Genomic DNA, 15611 nt, shown 5'->3' with positions numbered 1-15611 from the left:
CCCACATGGCTGGCATCCTGGTCAGTGCCCAACTGGTGCCCTTATGTACCCACTGTTAAATATTTCCACTCTCATGTTTGGAGGCACCAGTGAACAAAACAGACAGAAATCTCTGCCTTCATGCAGGGGGCATGGTGTGAGTAAAATCAGTGAATTACATAGTAACCGAGAGGGTGATTGCTCCCTGAAAAAATGCCTTTGCTCCTTGGAATGGGGCATGGACACTGATGCAATAAATTATAATCGGCGTACGAGTATCTTTTTGTAAAACAAACAAATTAACAAAGTTATGACATTTCCCACCTATCAAGTTGTAGATGACACACACATGAACTAATGAGAGGTACACAAAAATATGTGAATGATTTGCAGCAGCAGCTAGAAATATTCTTTCCCCTTCGAGCTCCCATGACCCTCTGATTCTCTTTCTTTTATCTTGTGTTTCAGTGACTCAACAAATACTCACTAGGCACTGACCACAGGCCCCTCCCAGAGCATGGGCCACATCCTACCCTATGTCACAGTTATAATCCATTCTGGCCATGAAGCCCCCTGAGGCCACTCACCTCTGCCTGCCCACTACAGTGCTTGTCACAGCCATACCGATGATGGCTGCAAGAAGAACACGGAAGCATGGCCACCCTGATTTACCACGGCACATGTGGCAGGGTCTGGGCCCTGAGATGTTCTCCTAGTGGGAGCTGGGAGAACAAGCGAGGGGCCAGGCCCTCCTCTACACTGCTGCATCCATCAGCTCATCTGTTCATTCATTCTTCAGTCTTATATTTACATATACTTCATTCCATATATCCTTATAATAATCTGTCTGGGAGCGATTATTTTCCTCATTTTACTGTAAGGAAACTGACAGAGGTAAAGTATTCAAAGCCAAAAAACTAAGTTATTATTTAATTTAAACTAACATCAAAACCCAAGGTCTCTCAGAGGTCAGCTATGACATGTTACCTGCTAAGCTGGGCATGACAATAAACAAGACATACTTTAAAATTTATCTGGGACTTGTAGTAAAATTGCTGCCACGAAGCAAAGAGAATATTCCCAAACTCTTCTGTGCAAGAACTCTTCTCACTGAGAACCAAGACTTGACCATAAGGGTCCAGTGTTATGGTGTTACATGGCGTAACTGACGTAGAAAAAAGTTTTACATTGCTTTATGTTTCCTCTAAATTAAAAAACAAACAAAACATGTTTACTATCCTACTGAGTTATTGTCAGGGACATTTGAGCTAAATAATTGGTCTACAGAACAAACTCACTGAGGAAACTGGCTGTTCAGCTCATGCACACACATGGGCATACTAGCTCTGACAGCACACGGCAGCTCTGGAACTCCAAAGCATGGCTGACCTGCTACCTTATTGAATCTTGATGACCTAAAAAGTGATCACTGGACAGATTTATCCAGAGAAAAAGAGCATGGAATCAGAGTCTGGAAATTTATGTCAGAGAAAGCCAATGTAAGTTAAAAGGAAAGCGCATCTCATCCCAATCTGAGCTGAAACCCACACTTAGGCTAAAATTCTATAAAAAATGGAGTGGTTTATGTGAAGTGCTTTCCTTCATCAAACTTTCTGTACAAATTATATGCATTTGACAAAATTATAGAGCACAAGTACAAAACTAATCTGTTTCTTTTTATTCAAATAATTTAGATGCTGTTTTCTGATGTAGTCTTCTGATGTGCGTATGTCATTATAAGCAAAGAATGTTTATCCTGTTAAAGAGGCATACCTTCTATTTTTCTAAATCAATGAGTAAATGGTATTTCTGAGACATTCTAAAGAGGCTCTTCTTTTTATAGGGGTTAAAAATTCTATGAAAATACTCCTTAAATTTAAAACTAACTTACATTTTTACTGATATTCTTATTAACATTGGTTTTTTTTGGAGTATAAATTCAATTTAACTAAGTTCAATTCTTTTAATTTCAAAGGTGGGAAGAAAACACGTATCACAGCTAAGCTGAACTCTCAGCAGGCAAATGTAATGTGATGACAGTTGCCATCTTCTGGGAGAAAGCTATGGCTCTTGGATGTTAAAGGCAGAGCATGATAGTAAGCAGCAGCAGCTCTCTCCATCAGCTCTATGCCTTCTTTAAATTCCACTGAGGATGGCAGTTTGGATGGAGACCCCAAAATCTATTCTGTCCATCTGTTTTATTATTCTTAGAACAACTGTCAAAAGTTGCCCAGGGATCAAGTTGCAAACATACTAATTTGCCTTTGAAAAGTAGGCCCTGGGGGAATTCTGGAACTCTGCTTATAAATTCAGAATCCCATCAGCCAGCAAGCCTGCCCTACCCTTTGTGGAGGTATGAGACTTTGCACTTCCAGGCATACATCTGCCTCAAAGCCGGGATGCACTGATATACTCACATCCCACTTCATAGGCAAATGAAGGGAGAACCAAAGGGACTTGGCATCTTAAGGGCTGGCTTGTTCCATGACAAGCAGACCCTGAGTTTTCAGGAGGCAGCCCCTTCATTGATGTTGGTGGATTAAGGACCAAAGCTTTGTGCTGGAGAGTTTAAACAAGTGGACAAGGCAGAGGGACAACATATTCTGTGCTCTTTTATATCCTGGGACCAAAGAGGAAGATTGAAGACTGAAATAAAGCATTAGAAAAAAATAAGCTAAAGAAAGATAAAAATTATAAGCCACTAAACATTGTAGCATTTCATTTTTGTGATTCCGATGAAAAGAGTTACAAAAAGACCATTTAAACATACAGAATATCAGATGTAGGTTTTCTAAGGAATAATGAGAAATCACCCAAGAGTTGGCTATTGAAAATATTGTGGCATTTTGGGGACATGCTATCTTACTGGAAACTAAAGCAGCTGTGCACTTCTCAAGTTGAATGTGTTAAAGGCATGTGCAAAACACAATGTAAACATTAAAGTGCATCTGGACTCCATAGTGGCTGGCACATGGGACACCTGATCATCACAGAGAAGAAAAGCGAGTGGGCACTAGCACGGAACCCTGCAGCATCCTTCCTTCCCCCACCCTGGCCCCAGTGGTCTCTATCAAAGGCTTTCAAACCACAGGGCCTCAGAAATGCATCTGAAGCACAAAATTCGAAGTACCCCTTTTAGAGTTTGGTAAAATTCCTCCCTGGTAAAACAGAAAGGACACCCTTTCAAGGCTAACATGATGGCATTTGGGTCATACTCACCCCCAGATTACCAAAAAAGTATTCTGCTTTGATTTAAAAATTTACTTGAGTGTGTTGCAAATTACTCCAGCACGGAAACCTGCTGGGAGTTCACTGCATACACCAGGGCAGACTCTGCACAGAAGGGACCACCATTTGGACTTGCCTGCTTTGTCCTTCTTTGGCTTTGCAACGTCTCTTATTCTAATAAGGCATGTATTATCCTTTTCAGAGATTTGAATAACAGAAAGTCTCACTTTCAAAATATTGCTTATAATCCCAGAGTCTACTAAATGTTCTGTGGATGCTGTTTATGGCATTCTGTTCCTTTCAAAATAGGACTGATAATTAGTAAACTGAAATTTGATTAATGTTGGATTAAGAGGTTCTGATGTCTCGCTGCAATGTGTTATTTCAGTCTGTGGGCACTAGAAGAGATTGTCTTTAGGAAACTTGTTCCCTTCCCTTTCCAGAATAGGAGGATGGGCTTAAAATCCTGATTTTTTTTTTTTTTTTAAAGAATTCAGTTTGTAGTCAACAGTTTATAATGTAGGATTCAGTTTTTGTTTTGTTTTTTCCCTCACGGTTTTTTGTTTGTTTTCTCACTTTGAAACTGCGGCCAATGAATTAACTATTTAAGAGAGAACAAAATAAACCTGAAATAAAAGTCTTCTTCCAAAAATGCCAAGGGTGCGCCTTCCTGGTTGAGTCTTAGTGATTTGGCATGGATAAACGGTTCAGACAGCTTTTAGATCTCACCAGGCTTTGTACCCGCTTTTGATAATATTAAGAACTCCTCTGAAAACAAAGGACCCATCTGATATAAGTATCAAAGCCTGTGAAAATGACTAGATAATATTTAAAAGGAAAATTAATAATTTTAAAAAGAGATTAAGATTTTATTAGGATTCATTAGGATTATAAAAAGTCCTGTAATGGCCAGACTTTTTTCTGTGCTTCATGGCCAGAAGATTCCATGTCTCTTCCTTGCCTGTATTTTAAAATTTATAATCTTGTTTGCCTATTGTCGAAAAGTGTTGAAGAATCAGGAATAATGGCTCCCTTTGAAGCTCTGTCATTCCCAAAGTAACCATCTGAATGCTAAAGAAATATTGTCATTTATCGAATGACCTTTTGCTCTTTGAATACTCAGACATTAATAAATGTTAAATGCTTAGCAACCCTAGCAGCACTATGAAATAGGTAAGTCGGGTCAGCAAATACCCTCTTGCATGCTTTTGATATGACGACCATTTCCACTTTTCTAACAGCTTTCTAATAGCAAAAATGTATTTGGGAACAACAGTGGAATTTGTGTCATCATGACCAAATGATTACGGTGCAAACCCGAGATTCTTCTGGGGCCCAGCAGGCTTCTGGTCCCTATGGAAACGAAACCTCAGATATTGTCCTCCACTCAGCTGGAGGACGAAGCGCCAGGAGGCTTTTGTGCTTGGTGAGATTTCTTCCACAACCTTCCCGCAACAGACCCTAGTGCTTCCTCCAGACTCTTTTCTAATTGAGATGCAAATTAATCCCTCTGGCTGATTACACTTCCCTTAAAGCTACTGACAAATGCAGCTGTAACCAGAGTTTGCGGACTTTCCAACAAGTGACTTCAGCTGTCAGTATTTGCATGCGCAGCCAAGGCCCGCCCGCTCCAAGTCTCAGAGCTGTGGAGAGCTTCCTTTAGGCATTACAAGCCCGTTTTATTTATGTGTATACAATTTGCATACAATTAACAGTTAGAAAAAAAACAAAAACCCACAACTAGGTACCCAGGATTTATAAATGGACTCTGACACTGAAATTCACTTCTTTCTGACCCAGGTCTAGAGAGTCACTCCTTTCTCAGGAGGCCAAGGCTTTGAAGGTACGTTACATTTCCCTCCCACTTCCTTCTTGTCTGCAAGGTTTCTGACTCTAACAATGTTTGAATTCAATCTCTCTCTCAAAAACGAACTAAATAAACTTATGGCTCTAAGAAAATGGGATCACTTCCTTTATAGCGATCTTGATAAGATTCTGTCAATTTCAAATCAAATACGAAGTTACCATTCTAATTGCCACGATTCCCATAGAAATGCCCTTCAATAACTTTGGGGTGATGTTAGAATGAGTATTTAGCGCACAATAAAAATATGCACAAAACACCCAGTAAGAAGAAAAAACCACAAAATCCAATTTTTCGGTAAAAATTATTTGCTTCCTCTTGAATCCTATTTATTTTTGAGTTCCTACTATGTGTCAGGTGCTATTTTAAGTGTTCAGGATCCAGCTGTAAACTAAACATTCAAAAATGGAAAAGAGGGAGTTAATGTGTGTGTGCGTGTGTATATATATATACACATATGCATACATATTCTAGTCCTAAGGTTCTATTTCGCCTTGGGCAATTAAGGTTTTCAATTTTGAAAAAGTGTCATTTTATAAAATATGATTTACTTTTGGCTTCTGTTTTCCAAAATATTTCTTACCAAATTACTCTTCAGCTTCATCCCTCCCCCAGCAGGCCTTCACACACACACACACACACACACACTCATAATATACTAGGGGACAGCAGCAGAATGGAAACAAGGCCCCCACTGGGAAAGCCAGCACTGCTGGAGAGCCACATCTGAGACAGAGAACAGAGAAGGCCCAGGCTGGCAAGCAGTGAGTCAGAGCGGAGATGGCTATAGGAGGGAGGGGGGTCCTTGGAACAGGAGGGCCTCAAGGGCCGTGTGAAGGGTAGGGCATAGCAGAGTGGCTGAGAGGGGACTCCCAGGTTAGGGGTCATCCCAGTGGGAAGCAGCATGCTCCCCATGATGGCTGGCAGTGAGATGCAGTGACCCACTGAGGAAGGAGCTGAGAGAGGAGGGCAAGAGAGGAAGAAGGAAGAATGAGGCTGTTCTTGATATTCCCCTAGATGGAGCATCAGCCTCGTTTCTTCACAGGCTGTGAGGTTGAGAATAACTTCTGAAGGGATGGTCGTTTTTCTAACAGTGAGATGTCACTCTACAGCAAAAATAGCAGAGTGTACCACCTTCTCTCGAGATTTCTCCTGCACCTTCACACTTCTCACGGGCCTCATTTCCATGTACCAAGAGTGGAGGGCAGCTCCCAACCCAGGCAGCCAGCCTTTCACACAGAAGAGGGCCTTCTGCAGAGCACTGAATGGAGGGTACTCTACCAGCCTCTATTTTAACACCTACAATGTAAAAAAGGAAATATTTTCTGAGGCCTAACTCCACAGTTGGGTGGTTCCAGTTTTTACAGCAGAGGTTTGAAACTCCAGTATTTGTAAGGGCCAGGCTGATAATATAAAACAACTGCAGGTAATGCTTGCTGGGCTTTCACTAAGGAACAGGCACTGTTTTACTTGCTTGGCCCATTAGCCCTGTCACCAACTCAGAGAGAACAAATGGTGGGTGCCATGGTGGTGGTGCCTGGTACCAGGCCTGAGCACTGGGGAGACACCAGGAGGGTCTGTGGTGACCAGGACAGCACATATTCTGTGGAGAGACTGATTGTTGTCTGTAGAAGGAAGGCCCCGTTGGGTCAGATATTCTGATTCTTCAAGAGAAGTCAAAAGTTTAGATTTTTAAAAAATGCAAACTCTCCCAATTTTTCAGCATGGCTGACAAACTCAATTTTTAGTTTAGGTTTTTGGTAATGTGAGGAGGACAACTGCAGTTAAAACAAAGCCCATCTGTGGGCTAGATATGGTGTGCTGGCAGCTGGTCTGCCCACTCTGGTTTTTGAATGTTTGACTCGACATTGAGATAAAGCTGTTTCTTGGTTGCCTCTATTCACTGGTCACAGTTCTGCAGACTGATATCCTCTTATAAAACCTCTCAGACTCCTGAAACAATTACTTCTTGGTTTTAATGCTCCCCATTTGGTTACAGTTTCTCTGGATTGGCTCTGGGTTGGTCGAGGTCCCTTTTAAAATGTGGCCCCAGGGCAGAACACCACCTTTGGATGCTCCCTGAGGCTGCAGCACAGGCCGTAGGTCCTGTGATTGGACCTCATGTTTCCTATGCAGAAGTCTCAAGAGAATGCTGGTGTGGCTGGCTGTTGCATCACTCTCGTCTCTCATCTCCAATCTGTGGCCAACCAAAATCCTCAGACATTGTTCACAATGACTGCTATGAAACCACATCACCCTCCCCCTGTACTCAGGCAGCTGATTATCCAAAGTTCAGTACATAATGTTACATTCTGCCCTCTTAAACCTCATCTTGCTGGCTTGGGCCTGGAAGTCTCTCATCTCTTGAGATAATCCTAATGTGTGACTTTGCGTCGTGTCAAATTAGTTAACCCTCTCAGCTTTCTTACAAATGGTGGCTTGATAAACATGTTTTAGACCTTTGTGAAAGTTACTGAAAAAACTTTTGACTGGAAGAGGGGTTAACGGCAAAGCTGTGGCATCGAAACCATACAACACACAAAGCTTCCCACTGACTGGTGCCCATGAATTAATACATTTTAGATTTGGCCACAATGAAATCACCCAACTCTTAGGGGCCCATATTTCTCTCTTATACCTGCCAGATGATAATAATATTTTATTTTAGATTTTACCAAAATCAAGATGTATATGCTTCCTCTAATCTCTGAAAACAGTAACCCTATAAAACACACAGTGAAGTGTGTTCGGGATACCTTATTCTTTGTCAACATATTCTTTTCTGAAGGCTCACAAGCTATTTAGTAACCTAGTCTAACAATTTTACAAAGGATCCATGCAACATTCCAAAATTCATCCTTTAATCCTTTTTGAAAACAAAGAAAATATTTTCCTGTTTCCAATTTTGGGTATATCCTTTATTCTACATGATTTCTAAAAAAATATTTCATATGGTTCTGAGATCATTTGTTCTACAGCCAGATACAGGTGATCCTGAAGTCTGGAGCTTACTTGCAAGAGCCATTGATTGATCGATTGACTGTATTCTTAGCAACTTGAGTTTTAATTCATCCACTCAGGTACTTCTCGGTCCCTTCCCATTTGAAGGAGATGTGACAGAGAAGATGGAAGTCATTGAGATACTGGCTAACAGTGCCCACCTGCTAATTTACAGAGTCAGGAGCTCCTCTTTGAATCTGATGTGAGTATTTTAACTACAAACGCATCAGAGACTGCAACCTTGTGCAGCTATATTGGTTGCTCCTCCATGCCTCCCCTTTTTCTTTCTCAGAGGAATAATTTTAAGTTTTTAATAAAAATCCCCTTATTAAAAAATCTCTAATTCCTCATTCCCTTTTACAGTCTCAACCCACCCAGGGGAATATGTGATTTCTTCCTCTGAACTCTTCTTTTTGTATGCCTGGCAAAATAGAACACATGGTACCATTTTACTTCTTTTCTGAAATGTATGGAGATGAATGGAAGAAATTAAAGATCTGTCCAGGAAAAAGAACCAAAGAGCCCACTGAACAAGAAAGAAACAAGGTTGTTACAGCTTTGGAGAGGAGTCATTTTTGAAGATGTGAAAATTCGTAGCAGAAATTAGCAATGAGATTCCAAAGTTATGGGTCTAAGAGAGAGACACTCTGGTACTATCAAACACATATGTTAACTGAAAATGAAAGTACATTCCACTTGTGAAAGAACGAGATAGAAAATTATTTTTTCTTAGGCAGTCCAGTTCTCTCCATCAAATGCTGATAGTTACAGTGAGTAAGGATGGTGAATGCCATCGAGACTATTGTTCTATTGAAGTGGACGTTTATTTTAAAAAGCCACCATCTGTTTGATTCGGGGTGAACTCCTCCTAATGGGCACACTACATATTGTGTGGCAACCTTTTCCCTGAAACAAGTTATCTGATGAGGACAATGAAAACCTTGGCTCAAATGGTTGTGGAAACTTCTATCAGTTGACCACGATTTGATTTTGGAATCTTTAGTTGGCTTGGGAATGGTAAACACAACATGTGGCAAGCTTCCCATTTACAACCCTCTAGGCACAGGAATAGGCTCTTTGATTGCCCATGAGGGATAGAAAAAGCAGATGGCAGGTGAGTTGGCTCTCATCACTCAGAAAAGCAGTGGCCACAAGATGAAGGCTCCACTTGACAGATTTGATTTAGGCCGCAGAGGACATCACAGGAGAGCCCAGAAGGGACAAAGGGGCTGGGATGAACTGTTCCTGAGGGTGCTTTCCAAAGATACCCCTACTGTGCTTACATTTTTTTTTTAATCATGTAAGACAATGGTATTTTTCAGTCTTCTATGTGCCTTTGCTGCAGAGTTCCAACTGTTAACTCAGCCAAGGGGCCCCAAATAAAAACTCCTTTGATATTGATTCTAACTGCATTTACTTCTCATAAAGACCCCCAAAGGGAAAATTTGCTCCAGCAATGCCCCTATCCTCAGCTTAATCAGAAACATTGCGTTTTCTTAAACATAGTGGACAAAATTAATATGTAACTGCCCACATTTCCACTTCTAGTTAAATATTATAAAAACTGAATCCCAACTGACACGATTTTAAGGCAGTTAAAATTAGCTGGGGAGAGGACAGAGAGATAAGAATAACTACTCCAAAGTAATTTCATTGGCTTGTTTCTTCAGTTGTCATCAGGTTCAATTTTGGCTATGCATGTCCTCTCTCTAAAAGATTTATACAAGGTCTCAACTAAACATGTCCTTTGTTATAAAACAGTCATTCTGATCCCTTGAAAGTGAATGACATTTGGATGAAATGAGCAGTTTGGCAATGTTTTCTACTTAACAAGTGTAATCTAAATATCAGAAACAAAATGGGGATACAGGGCTGCCTATATAAAACAGTCTGAGTTGACAAAGAAATGTCCCTTTGTCGGCACTCACCACTGTACCTAGGATCCCAGGGAAAAAGGTAATAGTAATTCCTTTTCAGAAGTTTTTGTCTTGTAAATGAACTTCTCTTGTAGGGCTGTTCATACAAGCTGCTTTATTTAGTAACAGATCCTGGCTCATATGCCAACACAATTTTGCCAACAGATATGCTGCCAGGCTTTAAGAAGGGAATCAACTCTAATAAACACCCAGGAATAGAGATTCCCACCTTGTACTGGGGTGTTTTGGGACAGGCTGCAGGCAGGGCTTCATGGGCGCGAAACCTGAACATCTGCACATGGGAAGTGTGTTCCCTTTATGTTGAGTGTTCATGGGAGCTGACTCCCCGAGGAGTCACACTCTCCTGATTCAGAACTTGCTTAAAACGCAGAAAGAAAGCAGTAGTGCCCCAAGAAACATGAACACGAAGGAACCCTATCATATCTCTTCATAGTTGTGTTACTTCCCTGTATTAGCTGACCACTTATGGCGACAATAAAGGAAAGGAAAAAGCATAGCCTCTTTTCCTGTCAATCCTCTCTTGCTAATCAATAAACTGATAGTACAGACTATTGGTAGAATACGTGCACATAAAGAGTGAAATACTCAGTTGGTTTTGTGTGGTGTTCCCATTCTTCTGGTAAGAACAAAATATATATGCATGCGTAAGCTATGAAATATGAATTGTATAATTTCAGTGATTCCATATATAAGCTAAATACTCATATTTGCATATTAAACTGGCATTGCACAATATAAAGAAAAATGGTATGTCTGCAAACATACCACCCCAAACGCGCTTGATCTTGTCTGACCTCAGAAGCTAAGCAGGGTCGGGCCCGGCTAGTACTGGATGGGAGATGAGTGATAAGATAGTCCTAACAATTTAGGGGCTGGGTGCAGTGGCTCACACCTGTAATTCCAGCACTTTGGGAGGCCGAGGTGGGTCACTTGAGGCCAGGAGTTTGAGACCAGCCTGGCCAACATGGTGAAACCCCATCTCAACCAAAAATACAAAAAATTATCTGGGTGTGGTGGCGTGCACCTGCAATCCCAGCTACTCAGGAGGCTGAGGCAGGAGAATCGCTTGAAGCCAGGAGGTGGAGGTTGCAGTGAGCTGAGATCACGCCACTGCACTCCAGCCTGGGCAACAGAGCAAGACTCCATCTCAAATAAATAAATAAATAAATAAATAAAGATAATGCTAACAATTTAAATTTTTAACATTTCTTTACTTAGAATAACATTAAATAGCAAATAAAAAATATGATGACAAGTTGAGAGATTACAGACAAATGGGAAAACCTTTATATTTTAGGGGCTTTAAAGGCATTTTTTCCTATGTTTTGAAAAAGAAGCCCTATATTTTCATTGTGCACTGGGACCCTCAGGTTGTATAGCCAGCCCTGGTTCTAGGTGTGCCCAAGGTACTGCTGATCTCCTCAGCCCTTGGGAGATTACATAAGCTGGGGGCGGGGTGGGCCCTATACTCCCTCCCCACTTATTGCACCTGACATCAGGCAGCTGTGGGAGTTTACTCTGGATGCTGTGCTAAGATGAGAATTTCCAAGGTGGGCATGAGCAGAAAGAGTTAGGCAAGCTTGAGTTCCTCGGGGATCAACCAGAACACCATCTCTGCTGGAATCTGGCTCTTGGGTCCATCATAAGCACCTGATGAACTTGAAAATGCATACAATCCTGGAAAAACGCAAGTTTATCACTCATGAACAATCTGAGTCCTTGTACCCTCTGCCTGGAACGCCATCCCTACTCTCTGAGGACTGCGTCTCTCTCATCCCTCCAATTTCAGCCCAAATGCTCTCTCCTTGGATAGGCCTTTCTGTGCCTTGACCCTTTTTAACCCAAACTCTCTATTTATTAAAAGTTTCTTTACTGAACTTCTCTCAATTCGTGTATATTTTTATCAATGTGCGGGTTTTCTCTGTGAAGCATGTAGGCACAAACCTGGTCTACCTTTCTCCCTGCTGTAGCCTCAGCTCTCAGCACTGGATTTGGCAACGGTGAGTCCACAGTAGTTGTTTGGAAAATGAATAAATGTAACAAGACACCTATAATTAGAATTTGTTAAGTTATTCAGTGGTTTTCAAAATTCAAATCTAAGACTTATCTCAATGAAGCAGCAAATTTCAGACATAAGGTATGACATAATCAATGGACTTTTGCCAAACCATATGTGGACTTGGATTTAACAAAACATAAAGGAAATAATTATTAATAGCTTAGGTAGATTTTTTTTTTTTTTTTTTTGAGACAGAGTCTCTCTCTGTGGCCCCCCAAGCTGCAGTGCAGTGGTGCAATTTTGGTTCACTGCAGCCTCTGCCTCCTGAGTTCAAACAATTCTCCTGCCTCAACCTCCCGAGTAGCTGGGACTACAGGTGTGCACCACCATGCCTGGCTAATGTTTTTGTATTTTTACTAGAGACAGGGTTTTGCTATGTTAGCTAGGCTGGTCTCAAATTTCTGACCTCAAGTGATCTGCCCACCTTGGCCTACCAAATGTTGAGATTACAGGCATGAGCCACCACGCCTGGCCCAGAGTTCTTAAAATTGGTAATTTTTAAAGAGTAAAAATCCAAAAAACCCTTTTTCTTATTGTTTTCTATTTTTTTCTATTATATTCCTTATTTCTGTCCTGAATATTAGCCCTTCTCCAGACAGAAATTAAAAGAATAAAGTAGTTAAATGATTGCAAAGTTTTCCCCACTAGCTCCATCTCTATAAAAAATTATGTATAACAGTTGATTTCTTGTTTTAAACAATTTATTTGAATAACATCAACTAAATTTTCTCCAGGTACAAGACAAAAAAAAGTTTAAAATATTGATATTGATCAACATAATAGTTGTTTAAACCTTTTCCCTAATTTCTGTACTATATTGTTGTTTGAGATGTCAAGTTAGCTATTTTGTGAGTTAGAGTACACTTACTAACACACGATAGCATCAGTAGCCCAAGCTGGTATCCACATTAGTCCTGATGTGTCACTGCTTGAAAAGTTTTCAAAGTGATGCTGAATAGTATCCTTTGAACTTTTAAAAATACTGTTTTCCCTAAACCTGATTATTCCAATTGTATCACATTCTTATTTGAGAAAGCAGTGTTAAACAAAATAACAAAGCAAGTATTTTATAATGAGAAGTTCAATAAGTAGAGAAGGTGACATGACAAAAGTCACAATGGAATTAATATAAAATGGAATTTTCTCATTTGTAAAATAAAAAAAAATTTTTTTTGGTGCCTTGGTCCAACATACTTGACTGATGAGTGCCCAGCTCGTCCTAGTTGACATGCAAACTGACAAACCAATCACTTCTCATTTCTGCCAAGAGGCTCTTTTTAACAGTATGTGAAATAAAAACTCCATGCTGAAGGCCAAATTGACACCAGCCATAAGATTACGACTAGAGTGTTGTGGAAATCACTGCAAAGAATGCCATCTCCAAAACACTCACCACCAGCCTGGACAAAGCACGAAAGGGTACACTGAAGGGAATAATGCTGCCCTGGCCCCCGGGGGAGGGACCAGATGGGACCTAATAGCTCTTTTCTACTACTCATTTCTATGATAATTTTAAGTTGCCACATGGCATATGTATTTTTTTTTAATCTAAAGGCAGAATATCAGTCAATGAAGTGACCAGGATTTTAATGAGAGGTATTTTTTTATGAACTGTATCTATTCACATGGGATAGTTTTCATCCACCCCCAACTCTCACCCGCTATAGCAACACATCACTTACTATTAGGTTTGGATAAGTATATATAGAGGTCAAACACAATACGTTTCAAATTATTATCAATACCAATTAGAAACAAAGAGATTCTAAGTTTTATTAGGAGGTCAAAAATTTTTTTTTGCATCAATTTTATGAGGTCACCCATCTTAATCTCTTTTTCTTATAACTTGAGATCATGCTTGAATTTAAGGATTACGGCAGGCCAATTAATGTTTGAGGAAAAAATTTTAGGAGCGAAATTTATTCTGTTTTTGGAAACAAAATCAGGATCTAGAGAAGAAAATATCAATGATTTGGGAGAATTACAAAAGAATGTCTAGCTATTCCTATTGATAAGTCCAAATGCAACTTAATTCAGGACACCTTCCGCACTCCTCTCAACCAGATGCAATTTCTATCTCTTCCGATCTTCCAGAAACTTACTTGCAGTTCTCAGGTGGCCCTCTCCTCTCAACCAGAAGCAATTTCTATCTCCTCAGATCTTCCAGAAACCTACTTGCAGTTCTCATGCGGTACCTACCACATTCTTTGATTTATTGGGGTCATTTCATTTGCTGTGGTTTCTGGTAGGCACTCTGAATGAGCAATACGTTTTGCTCAGCATCCCACCTTATACACAATGGGCTGCCACAAATAAGAGGGATACAGGATGAGACTGAACGTGGGGCAAAATACCTAAGGAGACAGAAGCATCTCATAGTGGTCACAGCTTCTCAGACACAAATGTATGTGAGTAAATCATGAAAGTAAACTCTAAGTTTAATGCAGCACAAAATTGTTATATTTAATATAAATTAACAAATGCTATGAAAAACCACACTATGTTATTTTTAACAGAGACTGAAAAAAATTCTCTTCCCTCTTCAATTCAGTTTTGAATACTTACCTCTTATGAAAAATTGCCAGGAATCTTGATTCTGGGATGGTTAGTAAGTTACATATTTAAAGCAAAAAGATACAAGCTCTGGTAGAGTGGGATGAGGCACTTCACAGCCCTGCTGGCGTTGATGCACGTGGCACATACAAGGCTTGGCAGCAGCTTCCCACTCACTATGGCTCCATCGAACAGAGGCCCAAAAAATGGAACCTGTTGATTTGAAATGGAAAAACAAATTTTAAAAACTGGTAAAAGTCAAATCAAAGATATGAGAGTAGCTGACTGATGTCAGACCTGCAATGAGCATGTAAGCTGTCACCCACAGAGCAGACGCTGATGTTAACAGGACGCAGGTCCAGGGCTTTCAAATCGAGTGAAGCAGGACTGCTCCACAATGCTCCTCTACTAGGCATTCTCCAGCCAAACTTTCAACGACAAAATCTTACCAGGTTATTCGTTTTTTCTCTTCTGTTGTCATTTATAGAAATGGCATTGCTCTTAAGTGCCTACATCATGTGAATTATGCATGATACACAGACATGCTTCACTGCACAACACTAGTCTTGCATCCGTCTGAAACCAGTTATGGAATTGGTAATGTTCCTGCCACGGGTGCTGATGTATATTAACTCTTAAAGGAGATGATGACGATCCCTGTCAACAACTACAAAGTCCCACACGGTCCTCATTCTTCTTGACCTTTCCCCCCTCTGCTTCCAAGATACTGTATTACCTTCATTTCTTTCTACTTTTTTTTGGGACAGGGTCTCCTTCTGTCACCCAACCTGGAGTGCAGGGGCACAATCACAGCCCATTGCAGCCTGGAAGTTCTGGGCTCAAGCATCCTCCCACCTCAGTCTCCTGAGTAGCTGGAATTATAGTCACACCACCACACCCGGCTTCTGTTTTTAATAGAGACTAGCTTTTCTTAGCGGAACCCATTTCTGTTATGTGGAAAACTCACAAGTTTCTGTACTTGCCTTTTTTG

General features: G+C 40.5%; 1 protein-coding gene across 17 annotated transcripts in view; it reads right to left on the bottom strand.

The window, feature by feature from the left end:
* RALGAPA2 (Ral GTPase activating protein catalytic subunit alpha 2) overlaps positions 1–15611 on the bottom strand; it is a 322322-nt gene that overhangs the window by 68742 nt on the left and 237969 nt on the right. For 15 of the 17 annotated variants that reach the window (XM_005568218.5, XM_005568214.5, XM_065522707.2 and 12 more), the window contains one exon: positions 14706–14833. In XM_005568218.5, coding sequence (XP_005568275.3) covers positions 14706–14833 — 128 coding nt within the window. Of the gene's footprint in view, positions 1–14504; positions 14834–15611 lie in introns of those variants that run through there. The other 2 variants (XR_012419093.1, XR_012419094.1) reach the window with 1 other exon arrangement.

The sequence above is a fragment of the Macaca fascicularis genome, chromosome 10 (assembly GCF_037993035.2).
Source record: "Macaca fascicularis isolate 582-1 chromosome 10, T2T-MFA8v1.1".
NCBI classification, from domain to species: Eukaryota; Metazoa; Chordata; class Mammalia; order Primates; family Cercopithecidae; genus Macaca; species Macaca fascicularis.
Note: the sequence above shows the minus strand (reverse complement) of the source record. Positions and strands in the feature narration are given on the sequence as shown.